Below are 21,333 nucleotides of genomic sequence, written 5' to 3' on the forward strand. Positions count from 1 at the left end.
GAAATGCTCAATAATTTATGTCAGTTCATGTAGTTTTATATATAGTTAAGATATTTCAAAATTTTATTTTTGCTGCAAATGAATGTGTGCACGCTCTATGGTAGTTTTCGACTTAACTAATACAGTGTTGCTACTTTCTGTACTTCATTTATATACCCTGGTAATTGTTACAGACTTTTCTTCAATGAAGCTGTAGACCCCTAATTCCTTTCAATTCCAGGAATTATTAATTGACAATCGACGTTCCCATTCAGTATTTGATCATTTTTGCCGAGATATTTGGGGAAGAATTCCTGCTATACAATTTTCTGAGGGGGACAATCCCCTCCTAGAAAATTTCTGGGGGGGACGCGTCCCCCTCATCCCCCCGGCTGGCACGCCCATGTGTGATACAAATATTGATTATCAATATGTGATCACGCAATGAAGTATGAAAAAATCATCTTGAATCCAATATGGCCTCCTAAAATAAAAATCAAAGCTGTATGTACAGTCAAAGTGCTGAAGTTATATGTACCAAATTTGGTAGAAATATTTTTTGGAATGAGCAAGTCAAGGAAACAATACCAAATTTTAAAAAAGTTGACATCGTGGATCCTATTTGGCAGCCTAAATAAAATAAGGAGTGTATATGCACAAACCAAATGGCTGAAGCTATACAAACACAGAGTTTGATATAAATGTGCATTATGATAAATTGGTAAATCTATTAGGTAAATTGGATAATACCAAGAATGTAATGGAGGGAATACGAGGGTATTCGGCGTATACTCACCTTCAATTTTGAGACACCATTGTATGGCTACCTAAAATTTATGAAGTCTATATACCGCATCTATAGAGTGTGTAATAAATGTCAGAGCGTATACCCACCTAAAATTTTAGGATGGTGTTTTTAAGGTTCTCTTTCCTTCCCCCGCTCAGCCTTTAGTTGGACCAAGGGGTTCCGGGTTGTTTGCTGGTTTTGGAGTATTGCTCCTTTACTCTTCTCTTCTCTTCTTGTCTGGCTTTGGTTCACTTCCTCCGGTCTTTGGCTTCTCCATTGCGTTAAAGGGTATTCTTTGTTTTGGGTTTTTCGGAGTTTCACAGTCTTGGAGGGTTCGTATTAGAAAGTACGTTTTCACACAGGTTTTTACGAGGTATATGATTTTTCGTGGTGAGATTGTGCTTTTGTACTGATAAGTACAGTTCCGATTTTTAATTTCTGGTCTTGATGACTGCTTGGTGTACATTGCCCCAGGATAGTAGGGCTCCAACTATTTCGACAACTCGTCTCGTCAGCCGGGGCTTCTTGCGTGGTTTTCGTGTTGCAGTCTCCTTTCAAAGTGGCAGGTTGCAGTCTTTACCTCTGTTTCTGTGGGTGTGGCCTGGCTGGCCGATCACGTGATACCTGTGTGTTAGCGAGCGTGCTTTTGTTACGATGCCCGCGTAGTTCTGTTTCTCTGTTACTCCTCCATAGTCTGGGTTCTTTTTGTTTGGAATGTCCTTTTTTCTGTTTAAAAATATGCTATGGTTTCATTTTTATTTGTTGTAATAAATTTGTTGGGGTCATCCTCTTCCTCCTTTCTCCGGAGGTTTCATTTGTTTTTTATATTGTAGGTTTCAAAGGAAAATTCTGTGCTTTATACCACAAGTAGTGGTTCTTTGGTGTTCACGGAGGGTGAGCCGGGATCGAAAAGACCTAACTATGCCCCAGAGTTTGTTGGAACACACATTTCAAATTGGGTCGTTGACGACAAGCCTGGACACATCTCATTTTGGGTCGTTGACGACACGTTTGGACGACGACAAGCCTGGACACATTCCTGGGGTGTCCAAGCTTGTCGTGGTCGATTCCGACAAGCCTGGACACACCTCATTTTGGATCGCTGACGACAAGGTTGGCCAACAACAAGCCTGGACACATTCCTGAAGGTGTCCAGGCTTGTCGGGATCGACCCCGAGATGCTTTGACATATCTCATTTTGGGTCGCTGACGACAAGGTTAGCCAACGACAAGCTTGGACACAAAAAGTATCCAGGCTTGTCGTCGTCCAACCTTGGCGCGGTCCCACCCCACCTACAGAAGATTCGATCACAGGCCGCTTAAACCTCCTCCGACGACTAGTGGGCACAACCTGGGGCTTACATACCGACACTGTCGTTACGACCTATAAAGTATTCTTTCGACCTGCTCTCACACATGGCCATATCTGCTGGATCTCTGCCCCTGATGAACTATATAATAGACTCGCCATCTCCGAAAGACATGCTCTCCGATTAGCTTATCGTATCAAACTACCAACACCGACTGCCGACCTCTATCACCGAATCAACTTTCCAACAATATTACCACACTTAGAAACACTTCGCACTAAATATATTACAAAAGTCATTGCAAAAGGAAATCCGATATTCCTAGACACCTTTCAACATGACATAATACATGATACTCCCCCACGTCACCAAGCCACTCCTCTACAACATCTTCTCACTCTCTACCATAACACTTTAGACGACAATGACCCTCAAAAGGCCGACTTTGCCATTTACCATCCACCTCATATCAGTCCTTGCATTTATCCATCTCTGCACTAGTGTTCCATCAATGTTGCCAGCAGGGGGCTTCACCTGCCTACATCTGCCCTGTGACGCCCCAGGTCAGAAGATAACCATTCACTCGTCCATACTAACATTACACTTGTGTTTATGACGTCCACCTGCACTTCATCACATCTCTCATAACATAACAATAGCCCGGCCTCCAGTTACAGCAATAGTGAATAGTAAATGCTACCTACCTACTGCAAATTGATGTCTCCAAGGATATATTAAAAATAAATGATGCCCACAACTAAGAATAAAATAAAATAAAATCATGCTCCAAACCCTCAATGCCCCCTACAAATAAAGAAAATTCCCCATACCTATAATCCTCGTACCGAAGAAAGGACGTAGCCCTTTGACCGGCTTAACCCTAAAAAAAAGAAATAAATAACTCAGCCAGATGAGGAATATTAACTTAAAAGTACTAATAATAGATTGTTTGAACTTTTTAAAACCAAGGCAATATAATAAACAGAGCTACTCTTTAAGTGGTATCCAAAATGCTGCGTTGGTTTATATCCAAGGTCCAACGCAGCTCGTTGGAGATCAAAACTGAGACCACTCACACAAGAAGCGCCCACCTTAACCTCTTGGCACGATTTGAAAATTGTAAATAATTACTACTTAACGAGCATTCATGAATATTATGTGAGTTTGCAGTCATATTTAGTTTTCGAAAATTAAACATCAAAACCATTTAGTTGCTTAAGCAAACGCAAACAGACGAGAAGTGGTGGTCGTCCAGCTTGGGGGTTTGGCGTACGGCTAACAATCTCGTTCATTTAAAACAATGTACTTGTTCAGAAACATTCACAGAAGCCTCGAACAGGACTGATAACTTGTCACGACCTCAGCAACACAAAATGAACATGAGATTTGGAACATAGAATATTAGAAGTCTTTAGAGAGCAGGGATGTTAACATCTGTAACGAGTGAGTTAAGGAAATACAGGAAGGACCTAGTGGGAGTCCATGAAGTTAGGTGGGAAAAAAATGAAACTACGAAGTCCTGAAATTTTATGTTTTTTTACGGGGAAGGAAATAACAATCACCCATTAGGAACAAGGTTCTTCGTTCACAAACGAATATCTGCAATTAAGCAGGTTGAATTTGTTAATGATAGACTTTCTCTTATTACTCTTAAGGGCCGGTGGTGTAATATTATTGTTTCAAATGTACATATCCCAACAGAAGATAAGGATGACGATATAAAAAACAGTTTCTGCGAGGAACTAGAACGGGTATTTGACTAACTCCTCCGATAACCATTTGAAAATTCTATTAAGGGATTTCAATGCAAAAGTAGGACGAGAGATCATTTTCAAACTGATTATAGGGATGAAAGTCTGCATAAGCAAAGTAACGACAACGGTGTTAGACTCGTAAACTTCGCAATATATATATATATAAAAAATCCTTATCGAGAAGAGTACTAAAGTCCCGCATCGCGACGTTCATAAATATACTTGGACCTCATCAGACGGAAAAACACAATCAAATTGATCACGTTTTAGTAGATAGAAGACAGTGTAGCATAACTGATGTTCGGTGGTTTAGAGGAGCTAACTGTAACACTGATATCTGGAAGCACTGCCTGATTGCAGCGATAATAAGAGAGAGGGATTATTGTTGAATAAAGGAAATATTCAATGTGTGAAAACGAATAGATTTAATTTAAAGATATTAGAGGAGAGCCACGTAAGAAGGAAATACCAGATTGAAATTTCGAATAGATTCTCGGTTTTAGAAGATTCGCACTGCACTAGTGATGAGGATACTTGGGTTGAAATCAGAGAGCATGAAAATTTCAACAAAAGAAAAATCGTGGAACATGGAAATACGTAGGAACAAACCATGGTTCGACCAGGAATGCACTAAATGTGATACGCTTTTTAAAGAGTTCTTTAAATTTTTTGATAGTAATAATAGATCGAGATTGATTGCAAAAGCATATCTTTCAGTAGTAGTAGTAAGTCCTGAAAGGACTCATATACTCTAAGCAAATTTATAAAAGAATGGAAATTCAGTAAGCATGATTTCCCAAACAAAATCTGGTTTCATAGGAGTTGAAGACTTTGGAGCAAAAACCGTCAAGTCCATAAAGTGGAAGTGCAAAGGAGATAGCTTCACAAGGGTTTCTCGTCATCAGATTTTCTTCAAACTCGGCACATATATACTAGACCGAAAATAAATCGTTCAACTATACTCTCACCGGAAATCGAATTCGGGACCACGCGAACCGAAGTCAAGCGTGCTAGCCACTAGACCAAATGCAGGTCCTCACATTGTGTTTGTTTAAATCATTGAGTCAGTGTTGTCAGATTCGAAGATCAAAAACTAGCGTGTCTGTGCTCCAAAAGTAGCGGGTTTGAACTATTTGTAGGCCAAATATATACAGTAGAAATATTTGGCAACTAATGACTGGTACTAATGAAATGACTTTTAACATGGACTGGAAAATGTGCTGGACATATTGCAAGAAATTATGATCGATGAACAAAAACAATTCTAGACATGATACCACGAGATAGAAACAGCCTAGAAAACGTCCTTGTACAAGAAGGTTTGACGAAGTGTAGTTGTAGTGAAGACTTGGAAGGATCTTCATCCAGCAGTGGGTTGATAATGGTTAATTATGATTATGGTCATGATTTTATTTTATCTGGACCTCAGAGATAAACTAAACCAAGTCATAATTTCGTAATTTTACAGGAGAAGCGAAAAACCAGTTCCTTAAGTAAGACCTATAGTACTATTTTTCAAACTATACTAAGTAGTTACACTGTATAATACTGGAGTTAATTTAATAGTGTTTAATTGTATAAGCAGTACTGAGGCTATTTGAGACAAAGTCTACCCAGATAGCACGAATACTTGCGGCAAATTTTTGCTTCGTTTAGTGGAGCAAACAATCTGAAAGTTTGCGAAGGCAAAATTTCTTAATATTTATTAAAAACTTTCATTATGATCTGCAAATTTTCGCTGATTTATAAAAATAAATTCACCACTGCAATTAATTTGCATCTTTTTTGAAAATATAGCGTCGAAAGTTTGCCGTCGCAAACAGTTTGCAACTCTGTAAAAAACTTGTTTCGAAAAACTTGCTGAAAGCAAATATGTGATGATATTACCGAGTGCGCGCGCATGGTACCCAGAATTCACTGCGCTACATCAACTGTGACAAAACAAGCGGGAAGTGAGAATCGAGAAAAACCAATACATCAGAGGACTCCAGAATAAACTCACTGGTCTCTTATCAAATGTTTTTATTGACCCAGGCAGCCTGACGTTATTTTGTGAATGTGTGTGAGAGTAAGTACAGGGATATGATCGTTGAGTAAGTAGATAAATTGCGATATCCTTTGTCTGTGCGTTTATCGTTCGCAAGTTTCTTATCTTTGGCAAGTAGCTAAAGATGTTTAATGCTTGCCACTAAGAAAAGACGGATCCACATTATAAAAATGTTGATGTTTCATAAAGTTAGGTTTCACTTTATAAATTTGCAGCAAACATTATCTGATACATTTGCAGCAAACATGATCTTGTGATCGTGAAAACACTTTCTGTAATGTTGCTGCAAACCTTTTAATATTTTCACCAAATTCATCAGCTCATTTTCGGAAATTTTGTCAAAGAAAATTTGCACAAAATATTTGCAGCAAAGTCCTGGTAAACTTTCTTGCTGTGCAGTCGCAAACATTTCGTTTGTATTGGCAGATGTTTTCATTTTCTGAGGCAACTTTGCTGCAAACTCAGCCAGCGTCAACTTCGTTATTTGCATTGAACTTTCGGCAAATTTTCTCATTTGAAAAGGCAAGTTTTTTGCAAACATTTTAATTTGCCTTTGCAAATTTTTAAACATTTTGAAAAAGTTTTCTGTGCTATCTGGGTATTGCTGAAAGTGATATATGGGTTACTATTATTGCTTTATCCCAGGTATGTTATACCCACTGATGATTGAAGCTGGAACACACACATGAAAAAAATTAGCGCTAGCAAATTAGCTAGGAAGAGGTACATAATACCATAATTCTAAGTCAAGAATGAAGTCAAAAAAATAAGAAGCGGAAACGACAGACTGTACGATAATAATAGTTTCACAATTTTAATTTCACACTATTTATTTCGAGACTTTCGAGACTAGACCTAGACTCGGCCTTCGAGACCGGGACCGAGATCGAGACAAGCATCTGTTGACCGAGACGGTGATTTTTGACTCGAGACGAGATCGAGACCGCTCCTTATCAACCGAGACTGTATAAAGTCTCGTCTCGTCTCGATACCATCTCTAATTATTAGGAAGAGGAAGAGAAACTGGTTGGGACATTGCCTAAGAAGAGATTGTATCATGAGGGACGTCCTAGAGGGTATGGTGGCGAGAAAGAGAGGGAGGGGCGAAGGAGACTACAATTAATGATCATATAAAAACAGAAAGATCATACGTGAAGACGAAGAGGTTAGCGGAGGACCGTGGAGCATGGAAGCTTCTCAACTGCGGCAAGTAACCTGCCAATAAAGGCAGAATACCTATGATGATGATGATGATTGTTCGTTTTGATGTGTTACTGATAAGTTTCAGAGTCGTGCTTAATAAGTGTCGTCTATAATCCTTAATTAAAATTAACACATTCAATGTGAGTTTCTGATAAATAATGACATGCAGATGTAATGAATATATTTCATTTTGCAACAAAACTGCTAATTTTCAATTTATGTTGGCATTATGTGTTATTATTATTATCGTTTATTTCGCCAGAACTCCCGTGGGCTAAGAGAATATTTCTGTACCAGTCTTCGGTAAAATTCTACGAATATAAAAGTAAAGTATTGATATAAATGCTGTAACTGCTATGCCGATTATACAATCTAAAGTTTTGTGTTGCGTTCACGAAAACCGTTACAGAAAGTGTCTTTAATTCCTTAACTGTCATCGTAAGCTTTGTGGATTGCAACTCAAAAATAGTGCAATAAGTAACTATTACTGCATAACCGACTATCGGTAATTAAAAGCAAATTTCGCTTTGGGCAGAACGGGCCGGAAAGAGTCGTCTTGTATTTGATGAAAACGATTTTCCGTGGTTACTAAAAATTGTTTTCAGATTCAATCGAAAGCAATTTCGATATGATGTAAGAATCGATTTTCCACACAGAGTGAATCGAGTTGAAATTAGATAAGTGGGGTCAATGCATTAAGTGTGACAATTGACAGTAAGAAATTTGTAGTTTCTGAAAGGTGCAAGTAAATTTGGATTACTTTAGACGCGTGAAGTATTAAAATGGCAACTGCAGTAGCTTCTAGATTCGCTGTTCTGAGTTTGGATGACGATGATGAAACGCCGTCTAAGTCAGCAGGATCCAAGGGTCAAAAAAAGAAACGCACAGATTTAAAACAACAGCAGGGTTCCATTGGAAATCAGAAAACAGACAGTAATGTAAACAAAAAGAAGAAGAAGAAGAAGCCAGAGAATGATGTTAGTAAAATAGCGATTGTTTTAAAAATATGTAACAATATGACCAATATATTTTAATTTCTGTTTTCCAAAATCATGTACTTTTTCAATCAGGCAAGTTTTCACTTGGGCCTTAGTAGACGTCGCGTAGTACAAGGGAAATTTACGACTTAGCTGAACGTTCTTAGCAAGCAATCATTTTTACACCTTCAATAAAAAGACGGACTCTCTTTCCATATCATGAATCAAAATGCATAATCTGGTTTGCATTCTTTTTCTGTTTTGGTTAGACATTGGTAGAGATTTATCACTATGACGGCCACCATTTAGATACCTTCTCACCTGTGCGCCACCAGCAACCGTTCGCTAGTAGTATTTTGATTTTCTCTTTGTTGTAGGTACTTAAATGTATGTTTTCCTCTGTGTATGGCTTTGTATACACATCTATAAAACAAACGCAACAGAAATGAAATGTATGTGTATGGAAAATTGTCGCTCTGCACGAGAGACCCCTGTATATGAGATTCCATATACATAACAGACGTTAATTTACTAGGTCATTTGATTATGATCATTGCTTCTTTCTAATTACAAATACGGTTTTCTGAGGAAAATGTATCTTCATGATATTTATTTATTACTAGCAGAATATCTGTTGTTCACATTGGAAGAATACGTTTCATTTTGGGCATACAGGGTTGAATTTGGTTTTAAAGTGGGGCCGCGGTGGCTGTGATAGAGCGTTCACCTCTGGTGCTTCGGGTCCCGGATTCGATCCCAGCCTCCGCCAAGTGAACTTTGTGGTGGACAAATACCGTGTGTGTGGGGTTTCTCTGGGTTCTCCCGTTTCCTCCCACTTTCTTCATTCCACCATTTTCATTCATTACTCATCATCACCGTCTCCTTTAGCCTAACCGGCATAACCGTGGGACGTAAAACTCAAAGATTTTGGTTTTAAGGTGCATCGTATGTGTCACAGTTCGTCTCAGCTACACCGAAAACTATGGATTTGACACTAATATCGGTCATTTTTAAGTATCTTCCCCTCCCCTAAGTTGCATCGTCAAAGTGATGATAAAAACCATACCAGGCCCGAATATCATCTCATATATTGAAAATTTGATCGATATTGGTCGGGTGGTTCAAGAGGTAAGACGTCACAAACATAGTGACTGATTTTTATATGTATAGATTATTATAATTTGGCTAATATATCACAGAAAGGCTCCACACATTAATGATGTAACATGTAAGTTAGTTTAGGGTACGTTAAGGTGGAATAGAGTAGGATATAGTGTTATAGGTTTTGTTAATTTTGGACCCTTTATGTAATTTATTTATTTATTTATTACAAACGAAGGGTATTACCTCACTATGGATCATGCACATAACAGCTATTTGAAGTGAGAAGGTAAAAAAGATAATGGAAACGACTTTGAATTGTTGAATTAGATTGCTAAGACCAGGTCAAAGACAAACCAACATGAACAATTATCTCTTCAGATTGATTTATATGTCTAGGTGTCGTTAATTTCCTAGGTAGGAGGGAGTCAGTAGAGCTAGCGCGTTAGTTAGCGGTAGTTAGGATGCACATAAACGAGGTTGATGCTGTACATTTGAACAAATTTTAGAAGAGATAATATGAACTACGGATCGTGTAGTTTCAGAACGACTAATTATTTGAAAAACAGTTTTCTTAATTTAGTTTCAAGAAAGTCGAAGTTGGGTGTGCGGCCGTAAGAGCTTGCGCGTTAGCAATGCTAGGTTTATGCATTAATAAAGTTTCGTTGAACTATACGCGACGCAAAAGTAAACCTATTTATTTCAAAGAATAAGGCTATTTATTTTGTTAGTTTTACATTCAACCCGTGTATCCTGTTCGCTAAAGAAGACAAATGATGCGTGATTACGAAGTAATTTGTGAAATAATAACGTGGGAAAAAACAAGAGAGCATAGGCTAGCCCCGAGAAAACCTACAAACATAAGGTTGTTCATCACAAACCCGCATGGCCAGAAGTAAGACGGTATAAGTGAGTCCTCTATTTCTATTATATACACATTTGGTATACGAAAGAAATAAATTTTTACGCACTAATCCCTGTAAATGTAAATTCAGTGAAATCCGAAGACGAATTAGTGCATCTGTGCCCAGAATTGAACGCAGATCTTCCGTGTACTTTGTATCTAGTCACGCCAGAGCAACTGTTCTTGGAGACTACATCGAGACTTTTAAACTGAAGCAACCTAATGTCTACCGGTGTATGTCAATATTAAATATGAGTATCCATTAATATAGACACTATGTTGACTGTATATAACGTAACTCACAGTACAATCTATGCGAATTCCTGTAACCAACGTGAGGAATGAGTATTCTGTGGTTGGTGTGTGTGGGGAAGAACTGGTTAGCGTAGTAGATAATGTACCACTACGATAAATCGGGGACTTAAGTTTTTTTTTTTTTTTTTAATTACATTTCTTAAGGTTAGCCTTGCTGAATTGAATGACCATCAACACATATTATTTTTTACTCACGTTATCATTTTCATTAACAGAATTCCCTTGTAGTTATATGGTTAGCGTATACGTCTTCGATGCGGAATATCCAGATTTGACTTCCGGCGTGATCTCATATGCGAATCCCTGTTAAGCTGTAGGTTCATGTTTCATATAGCCTCTGTGCTCAAATGGAAACTAAACCCTAATTCAATCAACTGATTTCCATTAATGTGCATTACATCCAGTTTGGATTCCCGATGGGAGCTTTAATGATAGGGACTCTACGTGAAGGTGTAGATCGTCCACATATTTAAATAGCATCACTACTTACAAGGTACGAAATACTCGAAACCAACCAACGGCCGTTTCCTATCTTATTGCCTACCAGACTTTTAAAAGAAGAATCCCTGAAATATTATTAAAACGAATGCAGTAACGTTTGTGGCAATCGTATAATGTTACAAGCAATTTATTTATTTCCGTATTAGCAGCAAAACCAGAAATAGTATTGACTAACAGCACGTATGAAATACATATTACATAATGAAAATTGTACTAACCTTCTTGTAGACCTAGTAGCTGAAATATCAGGTTTTTGAAAAATATTGAGCCGTTGGAAGTCAAAATTAAGAATGCATTTAGCTTTATTGTGATTTGAAAATAGCATCCCCATACCACATATGCATTAGCTCGTTCGATTACGTGCAATTTCATCCGGCAACACCATTATCTTGTTGGTATAGAACTTCCGTGATTTCTGGTTAAAAAAAAAAAAAAAAAAAAAAAAAAGCTAGTTTTTCTTTTGAAACTATAACAATACCATGCAGGGAGTTCTGATGAGACTGACCAAAACAAATCGATAATCTGATGAAGTCAAGATCGGGCTGTACTGTGAATGCATTAAGACCTCCCAACAACGTACTCTTAATTTCTGACGGGTTGTTAAAAATGTATGCTAGCTGGTGCTGTCAGCGTGGTATACCACACCCTTTTTGTTGACCTGTTCCGTTTTTTTTTTTTTTTTTTTTTTTGTTTGTTTAAATTCTAGGTGCACTCTCGTTAATTGCCGATAATACAAGTCCTAGTCCAACATTGTTTATTTATGTATTTATTTATTTATTTATTTTGTTTTTATATTTATTTTATTTTGTGCTGGGAGGCAGCAGCTCGTAATGTACAATGACCTTCCAGTCCCACCAAACGCACAGCATAACCTTTCTGGGCATGAGTGTGGTCGTTGCCACAGACTGTTGGGTTTCTCGTTTCGACTACAATCTTTTTTGCATATTGTCACAGGTTCTCCACTTTTCATCACTCGTGATCAGCTGCTAAAGAAATCACTTGAGTTCGTTATGTTCCAGTGGATTCATAGATAGAAATTTGACGGAGCAAAAGTTTTTGTCAGGTCATGTGCTACCCAAACGTCCAGTTCCTTTTTTGTAGCCAACTTTCTCCAAATGGCTTAATACTGTTTCGTGATGGATGTTCAGGTTCTTGGTGATCTCGTGACTAGTTCTATATCGGCCTTGCTCAATTTCTGTCATAAAATCATCTGCTTTTATTGTTGTTTGTCACCCACTGCCAGGAACATCTTGGACACCGAAATTTCCCGAACGAAACGATTGAACTATCTTTTGGCTGTTGCGTAAGAATTCCAACACGTAATTGCACATCTAATAGCTTCGAACGTCGTTAGGCGTGACCCGCTGCGACCTTGCGAAACTAACGCCATCTTATGCTCCAAAGGCTCAATATTTTATATACTACCTGATAATTTCTTATATTTCGGATACTTTAGCCAGTATCTAATTTCAGGGATCATAGATGCTTAAAATTATATTATCGGTATGGAGTAAGATAGTATCGCGTGCTTATAGCTTGTTGAAATTCTTCTATAACGTCCGAAATATTCGAAATAATGATATTTCAGGTATAGGAATACAGAAATGTTAGTTCAATTTTTATCAAGAATAATAATTGATTATAGCACTGTTCTTTGGCATATAAATATGTATCCAACTTTTTGCGAACTCGTATGTATGTATGCATATAAAATTCTTATCCGTTTGAATTACTAGCTGTAATATTTGCAAATGATGAGGCACTTCTCAGAAAAAATTTACTATTGGTTGGCTCCTTAGTCGTTCTGAGGTATAATTGTTCACTGTCCGTTCACAGAAGCGTTCCATTTAGTTTATAAATTTTGTGTTCTTCTGTATCTCGGTAATTACCAAATGCTATCGGACATAGTAGTATTCAAGACACTTACAACTGTGCTCGAATTTTTCGTGTAAATTAATTGTGTTGAATAAGTCTGATTTAATTTATACATAGTCATACATGGTTGTAGAATGTAGTATGAATATTAAACAACTATTCTAGGTAGTGAGTACCTTAGAAAAAAAAAGAATTAAAAAATTAAATAAAAACTTTAAGATTTACGTCCCATTGTTATGCCGGCTAGGCTGAAGGAGACGGTGATGATGAAATAATGAATGAAATGATGGAGTGAAGAAAGTGGGAGGAAACATGAAAACCACAACAAAATCCACGCACACGGTGTTTGTCCACCATAAAGCTCACTTGACGCGAGCTGGGATCGGACCAAGGTTCCCACGCACCGGAAGTGAACGCTCTACAATTTTAAAAAAGAATAAGGAGTAGTTTACATAAAGAACTTGGCAGTAATTGTAGTTCCTAATTTATTTTTCTTCTACGTTATACAGAAACATAAATTTAGTGTTCCATTTGTAAACCTTCTAAAGTCAGTGGATGAAAGGGTGTCAAGATTATTAATGACTAATAATGCCGTAACTCATTACGTTGTTCACTGGCTTCATAAATTATATAGCAGTAGTATCATAGCATAGAACATAGAACACATGGACTTTGGTTTCAAAAATGATCCTCGTTTTAATGAAACTATATTTAAGGTAATCATTGCTGTACAAAGATATTTTCAATTTTTTTGGGTACTTTACATGTAATAGGAGTTGATGATGTACTGACGATAGAACAAGCACTGAGTTACAAATCAACAATATTAGATTCCAATTCATTGTTTTCTGTATCCAGTTGTGGACCAGAATCACTATGTGTGTTTAAAGAGCCAGTGTTTAATCATGCTTTCATTTAAAACAAGTGAATTCTGAATATGATAGAGGGGAGCGCGGTGGCTCAGTGGTAGAGCGTTCACCTCCGGTGCTTGGGGTCCCTGGTGTGGTGAACAAACACGTGCTCGTGGGTTTTCTCGGGGTTCTTCCGTTTCCTCCCACTTTCTTCATTCCACCATTTCACTCATCTCTCATCATCACCGTCTCCTTTAGCCTAACTGGCATAACCGTGGGACGTAAAACTTAAAGATTTCATTTTTGAATATGATAGGAATACGGTCAGGCTGCAAATGTAACGAGTAACCATACTGAATGAAGATAGCTGTCACAAAAATTTAAACTTTGATATTACAAATGTCTACTACAAATTGGATGAACTTTGATACACTGGAATATTCACCAAGAGTTTAGGTCAGAAAAAATAGTTCTAAAAAATAGTTACATGTTAGATTGATAGCTGATGACAGACTTGTCGGTAATGAAGACTTTCAACTGCAGTTTGTTTCTATTATCTGCAGATTCCTATCGGAGAGCGTATAAAATGGTGGTTTTGCAAAATTGAGTGTGTTGTAAAATACGAAAGTTAAATAATATCATGGCCAATAAATCTGCTCCAAGACCTGGAGAGGTCCATGTACCACCAAATGGGAAAAACAGGCCTAGGATGGGCGCCCATTTTTTTTTAAACGTATTTTCAAGGGAAAATTTCCCGAATTTGTAGATTACGGCGTATGTGTATGGTATCACTCGAAAGCATGCTTCATTCTAAAGACAGCGACTTTCGAACGATGAATCTAATATAATTAGGGCACGAACAAGAGCTTCTTAAATGTTTTTTTTTTTTCAAAATGTCGCAATATCGTTTGAAACTACTACTTATATTCGCTATATATCAATGAAGTACAGTGTGTTTACATTAAAACCGACCCTGTAGTATATTGAATTAAAAACATTTCTACCTAATAGTATTTATTCCAGTTTTTCTTCTTTCATATATTTCGAATGAATGAATCACTCGCTCATTCTTTCTTCTGGGATAAGAAAATTTTAAAATGTAATGTTAAAGCACCATCGATAATTTTATTTGTAATAGTTTCAAAAGGCAATGAGGCCAAAATTAGAACGGGTCCTGAAAAATTTAAGGACCGTAATAATAATAATAATAATAATAATAATAATAATAATAATAATAATAATTAAAAAAACTGGTGTATCAAAGCTAACAAGGGGAACAAATTTACGTTAGTTGATAGGGAAGGCCAAAAATGAAATTTTAGACAAACAGCAAGGATTATTTGAAGGTGAATTTAGTGATTACGTCGTACACAGAACTTCAGGACCTCACTCTTGGCTGTGTTAGAGTACGCGTTTTCACTATAGGAGACCTGATTCGATTCCCGGCGGGATCTTATGTGGTTCGGATCCGACGTTAAGCTATAGGTCCACGTCTCATGTAGCCTTTCTGCTGAGAGGAACTCCAAATTTAACAACTCAAATCTTTCTAACACTTCAGGTCATCCGTGGCAGGTTAAAGCTAACATTTCGACAAATATGGATATTAGGGCGTATAGATTGGTGAAACTTAGGTCTAGTTTATGGTTACAAATCAACAAGTATGGAAATGTGTAATTAACAGGCTTTCAATGTATCAGGTAATCTTTAAAATATTGAGACTTTCGTGCACGAGATGGCGTTAGCGTTCCAAATCTCAGGTATATAAGTCGCAAAGAGTCTGCAAATTCTAGCACAGAGCTAGAACTCATGATAACCCAGCCATAGCTGCACTCCCCAGATCCCCCATCGCCAAGGGTAGCCTACAAAATGCCAGGACCACAGTAGTCCAATCAAAAGAAGGAAAATGACTCGCGACAGTTGCAGTAGTACTGTACTAAAGAAGAAATACGCTGGCACACACAAATCAACCCAAACTACACTTTACATGGAAGGCAGGCTAGTACTCCGGACACCAAAATGTCAAGAACAGACTTGAACTTGGTAACATATGACAGTTGAAGCTAGTAGATGTGCAAAGAAGTGTTGGAATATTTTTAATCAGACGTAAGGTATTGGTGAGTGAACTTTCCGCAAAACTACGCTACAGTTTACAATTTTATTTCTATAAAGACGCAAATAGAAATTTTTGGCACTGTTCACCCCGGCAAAGAAATATGTGCTGTTTATTAGGAAGATAGATTGACAAAAACAACATCCAAAAGATGATATAGTCGCTTTCGTTAAGGAAATCTCGATGTCCAAGATGGTCCTCTCAGTGAACGACTAATCACAGTAAAAGTGGATCATATTCTGACAAAAGTCGAGCAAGACCGGCATGTAAGCAGTCATAACATCGCAATGAGGTGTACATTCATCACCAAACACCGGTAAAGGAAATCTTGATAGAGATTGGGATGATATTATCACCAATAAAATAAAAATAAAATCAGAAAATTAGTTAAAAACCTTTATTACATTTTAATTTGTTACGAGCGGAAAAAATTTGAATAAATATTTAAGCTTTGGTTACTTATTGAAGAATAGTTTGATCTAGTCACAATGCATACATGGTGATATAAATTATTGTGTAGCGGTTATACCGGCTTGGTGTTTAAGAACAATATATCAGAAAGGACACCTGAAAATAACAGAACAGAATTAAAAATAAGAAGTTAAAAGTAAGTGCAGTGACTAAAGCTATATACGTATAATGTTAATTTTGAAAATAAGAAATAGCGATACCAGGAGGATAGGTAGGCGACTATAAGTATCGATAAAATTTACAATAAATGCTAAATTATCATTGTTGAGACACAAAACGACAATAAAAGAACACTTGTAAAAATGACTTAAGCTATTTTGTATTCTCGAAGTGATTTATTCTAAATATGCGGAAGAAGAAAAATTGGAAGGTACACTACTAGGTGAATAATGGGAGCTATTAAGATGTGTTCCAAATGCTCGATAAGCATTTCTCCGTTGTTTTGTCGCTTCTTTCATTGTTGTGCCAGTCATATACCAGGTGCGTAAATATGAAACCGGAATTTATATACAGAAAAGACACAGTGATTGTATAACAATGCTAGGAACTATTTTATTCGAAGTATTTGCCATCGCTAGTGATATATTTCTGCCATCGTTCCAGCAGTATGTAAATGCCGAAAAAAAATGTTCCTCTTGCGCTGCAAATCAATCAAGCTATTTTCCGTAAGATGTGAAGCGCTGGTCAGCAAGTACGTATCCCAAAGATGCAAATAAGTGAAAATTGGAAGGCGCCAAGTCAGGTGAGTAAGCCGCATGCGGAAGGATATCCCAGTCAAACGTTTCCTTGACCGAATTTGCTCTGTGTGAGGATGCATTATCGTAAAGCACAATCACTTTATGCTGTCTTTGGTCATATTCTGGTCGTTTTTCACGCAGAACTTGATGCAAATCGATCATCTGTTGTCGGTAACGTTGGATATTAACAGTTTCGCCAGGTTTCAGCAGTTCATAATAGACCACTCCCTTCTGATACCACCAAACACAAAGCACTGTCTTCCGTTCATAGCGATTTAGTCTTGCAGTCGATGTCGCCAGTTCCCCTGGAGTTTTTTGCGCTTAGGATTCTCGAAATATATCTACTTTTCACCAGTCACAATTCGATAGAGAAATGATATCCTTTTGTACCTGGCGAGCAGAATTTCGCAAATGGTTTTTCGGTTTTCCTTGTGTCGTTCAGTCAATGCTTGTGGAACCCATTTTCCCACTTATGAATCTTACCCATGGCTTTTAAACATATGAAAACTGCTTGTTGTGTCACATTTAATTAATTCTCGAGTTGTTGCGTTAAGCTTGCAGTTCGCTGTCTGCAAACTTCGTCGATGGTCTTCCATGTTCTTTGTTTCTCATGTCAAAATCACCGCTTTCAAATTTTTAAAACCACTCATAGCACTGTGACTTACCAAGAGCATAATCACATAAGCTTCGACAAGAATGCGGAGCCGCGGTGGCTTAGTGGTAGAGGGTTCACCTCTGGTGCTTGGGGTCCCGGGTGCTTGGGCTCCCGCCAAGTGAACTGGTGGTGGACAAACACTGTGTACGTGGGTTTCCTTGAGGTTCTTCCGTTTCCTCCCACTTTCTTCATTCCAGCATTTCATTCATTTCTCATCATCACCGTCTCCTTTAGTCTAGCCGGCATAATCGTGGGACATTAAGCTTAAAGATTCGACAAGCATGTGATACGATTCTGCAGCAGTTTTCTTCAACTGGTAACAAAAAAAAAAAAAAAAAAAAAAAAAAAAAAAAAAAAAAAAAAAAAAAAAAAAAATGCTGTCCGCAAATCGTAGTTTGTAGGTACAAATTGCGTCATGTTTAATGCTATTAAACATTAGGCTATGACATAAAACTTGTCTGGTTGTGAGTTGCAAATCGTTATCAGCAGTTAAAACAAGCAAGAGGCGCCAAGGACGCAGTTTTACGGTAACCACAGTGACAGCTAACGCCAATCTATGAGTAAATTCCGGTTTCATATTTACAAACCTGGTGTAATATATATATATATGTACTTGCAGTGAGCGGATATGAGGGAAAGGAGAGGAAGGGAAAGAGAGTAGAGGGAGACTGCACCTCGGTGCGTTTTGATTTGAACGCATTGTTCGAGGTACTTAAATGTGGGGCCGGCCGTAATAGGATTTCTGAAGTGTAAAATATGAATTTTTTTGGAAAAAGAAGAACAATTAAAATACGGAAACCTTTTTCCAAATCCTCCCAGAATTATGCATCCATGACAATCCGTTAATTATTAATGGAAAGATTTAGGCTTCATTCTAAAGATTGACTTAACGAACCATGAATCTAAAATAATAAATGTACGAGTAGGAGCTTTTTAGAAGCCTTTGCTGTTATTATTATTTTTTAATTCACATTTACCGGACATGGTTCGAAAATGCACAGTGTGCAGTTTTTTTTATCTCCATACCTACCAACTCCATTTCGATATGAAACTTGGCAAATATAGAACACGGAGTATTTTGTAGGTACATTTCATGCAAGGACCTAAATGTAGGACCCGATAATTGTTCCTATTAATTTTTGAAAGCATTTTTCTTTCTCGGGAAAATCCCATGCAATGCTTTGCCTGATTTTTCCTGAATTTATGGCTCCATGACATATGTGTATGATGTCCTTTGTTAGATTTCTTCATTGTAAATACAATGGTGTACAAACCATGCCTGCTAAGATAATTAGGGTACAATTAGAAGCTTCCTAATAGATTCTTCAAAATGTCATAATATGAAAATATCACAATCATTATTGCAGAGTATTGACAATTGGTCAAGTTCTTGTATTTATTGTTACCATCACAATAAAAGGTTTTAAGAAGAAGTATCTAAGAGAGGATCGGACCTCAACAATTCGATTGCTACTCAGAAAGCCTAATATTATTTCCAAAATAGTGTATAGACCTATGCATTTCGTACTTAAGCTAAACAGTAGAACCCCTTGAAAAGCCATATCTTCTACTTTTTTCCTTAACTATAACTTTTGATAGATACGAACGTAACAAATTGATTGGAAACATCTTGACATTTGCTGATAAATGATGTACAAGACATAACTACAGATTAATAATTATTTGAAGAAAGTTTCAAACAAATTTTAATATTAATAAATACTTCTGTATAACACACATAAGCACTTAATGGACGCTATTGCCGCTAATCAACAATACTGGAAATAAATAGTACATTCAAGAGCTACAAAACCTGAACGTTTGAAATGTTTTGTTTGACAGGCAGCAAATAAACTTTATAAAAATGTTTATAAGCAGACATATAATTTTAAAAATATTTTTAAATAGCTACTTGATAACATTATTTCAATATAAAATTTATGTTACGAGCCGCCTTTTTTTCCTAATAGAATCATATCCAGTTGTATTTTTTGAATTTCTGAATAAAATGAAGAGTTACATAAAGTTATATTTGACCGATTTTCAAAGTTTAGCAACCCTGTGAAAAGCCGTGCCGTTACCATTGGACTACCAGATTATGAACCGTCGTCCGACATCACAATTTTCACTGCGACAAACTATGTGGAAAGACAGATATAGAAATTCTATCCCATTCCTCTCTACACCTTTTTTCATTGACTAGTGAGATGATGTAGAAATCATGTTAACAGTCCAAATGGGCAAAAATCCATTCGGCTGAAGTCAGGGCTTTTTGTCAGAAATGTCATGAAAAGAAATAACACAGATTTCCATTCCTTGCTTCTTGGTATGGTAAAACCCAAAAGTATAAATGGATACATAGTTGATGTGGATCCGCATCTCTTGGGATCATGATGAATTCTTAGGTGTCGGCAGCATTCACCTTCACATTTTTGCTTACCTGGTGTACTTTCATCTTCCCCTGGCACGGGAAAAGGTTCTCTCAACCCACGAAGGTTGTAGCTGATAGCGGACTGCGCCAGATTTAATCATTGGAATATGTCATGTTGTGGGGGTGGATTCTCCTGGCGTGGTAGTTGACATATTCACGAAACATGTGGCGTTGCTGGTAACGTCAAACGAACCTGTTTTGTGGCGGATGTTTATGCGTGGGTTTCATTTGTGTTTCCCTTTCCACAATATCTGTAACTGCTCATTCCGATGATTAAACATATTCTCTATATTTTCATTGTCTGGTCGCCACATTGGATGAGGCCTACGGTTACTTCACGCATAAATAGTAACATTGTTGCAACTGCGTACCGCGTAACCAATGACAGGGATGAACCGAGTAGACATGGAAGTAGAAAAGAGCCATGATGTACCCTTTCCAAATATTGTTCACTTTTGATGGCAATTCAATAGCACCAAAGCATCTGCAAACTGAGTTACCTGATAGTGAGGACAATTTCATGTTTCTGGTGCAGTTACGCAGGTGATATGCACTGTTTATGAAATCAGTCGGATATAAACCAAACAATCTTTTTTATTAGAAAAATGGTTGACTATAATGCGCTTGCTGAGTCAAAATTCTTGAAACAATCCTCTGCATTCATAGTGTTTTTAAACAACAGATATCCTTTTTAAATCAATCATACCTGTATATAAATATATAAAAGTACGCTTCCATAATAAATCGACTAATGTGTATTAGCAGTACATATTATCCTGAGGTTAGTTCCCGGTGAATTCACAAAGTTTTGGTAAACTGAGTAGTGGCTCAAGCTGCATTACATCAGATTCCGTCTTTTATGTGCTACTGTGTTGCCTAAAGTACAATAAACATGTTGAATAAAAAAATAGGTTCTGCAAAAAAAAGAAAAAAAAAAAGAAAAAAAACATATGACGTACTGCGACTACTGCTACAGTAATAACCGTACAGGAAAATGAAGGAACATACCTCCTTCCCACACACATACAAATTTAAAAAAAGAAGAAAGAAATAAGAACAGAACAAAAGCCTTTACTTTACAGCTTTTTAAACTGTAATTCGGTGTTAGGATTCTAAGATTGCAGTGCTGTTAATATAAGTAGCCTATGACATGAGTATGAAAATGAGTTAAGCAAGCACAGTATACTCACTTGTAGAGTTTTGTAAGAAACCTGTCGTCCTGTAGGCAGTAGTTAAAGGCGATCCTCGGCAAGGGATTCGAACAACTTTGCAAATATATTTATGAAAATTATATATTGTTGATTCAATTTTTCAAATTTCCTCGA

General features: G+C 37.2%; 1 protein-coding gene across 2 annotated transcripts in view; it reads left to right on the forward strand.

Moving 5' to 3' along the window:
* The first annotated feature begins 7,719 nt into the window (after positions 1 to 7,719).
* The window catches only part of LOC145666503 (G kinase-anchoring protein 1-like), an 85,898-nt gene continuing 72,284 nt past the window's right edge, over positions 7,720 to 21,333 (forward strand). The window contains exon 1 of one of the 2 annotated variants that reach the window (XM_081733773.1): positions 7,720 to 8,057. In XM_081733773.1, coding sequence (XP_081589899.1) covers positions 7,863 to 8,057 — 195 coding nt within the window. In that variant the 5' untranslated portion in view covers positions 7,720 to 7,862. The remainder of the gene's footprint in view (positions 8,058 to 21,333) is intronic. The other variant, XM_081733772.1, reaches the window with a different exon arrangement.

The sequence above is a fragment of the Thermobia domestica genome, chromosome 12, assembly GCF_964235325.1.
Source record: "Thermobia domestica chromosome 12, izTheDome1.hap1.1, whole genome shotgun sequence".
Classification (NCBI taxonomy): domain Eukaryota; kingdom Metazoa; phylum Arthropoda; class Insecta; order Zygentoma; family Lepismatidae; genus Thermobia; species Thermobia domestica.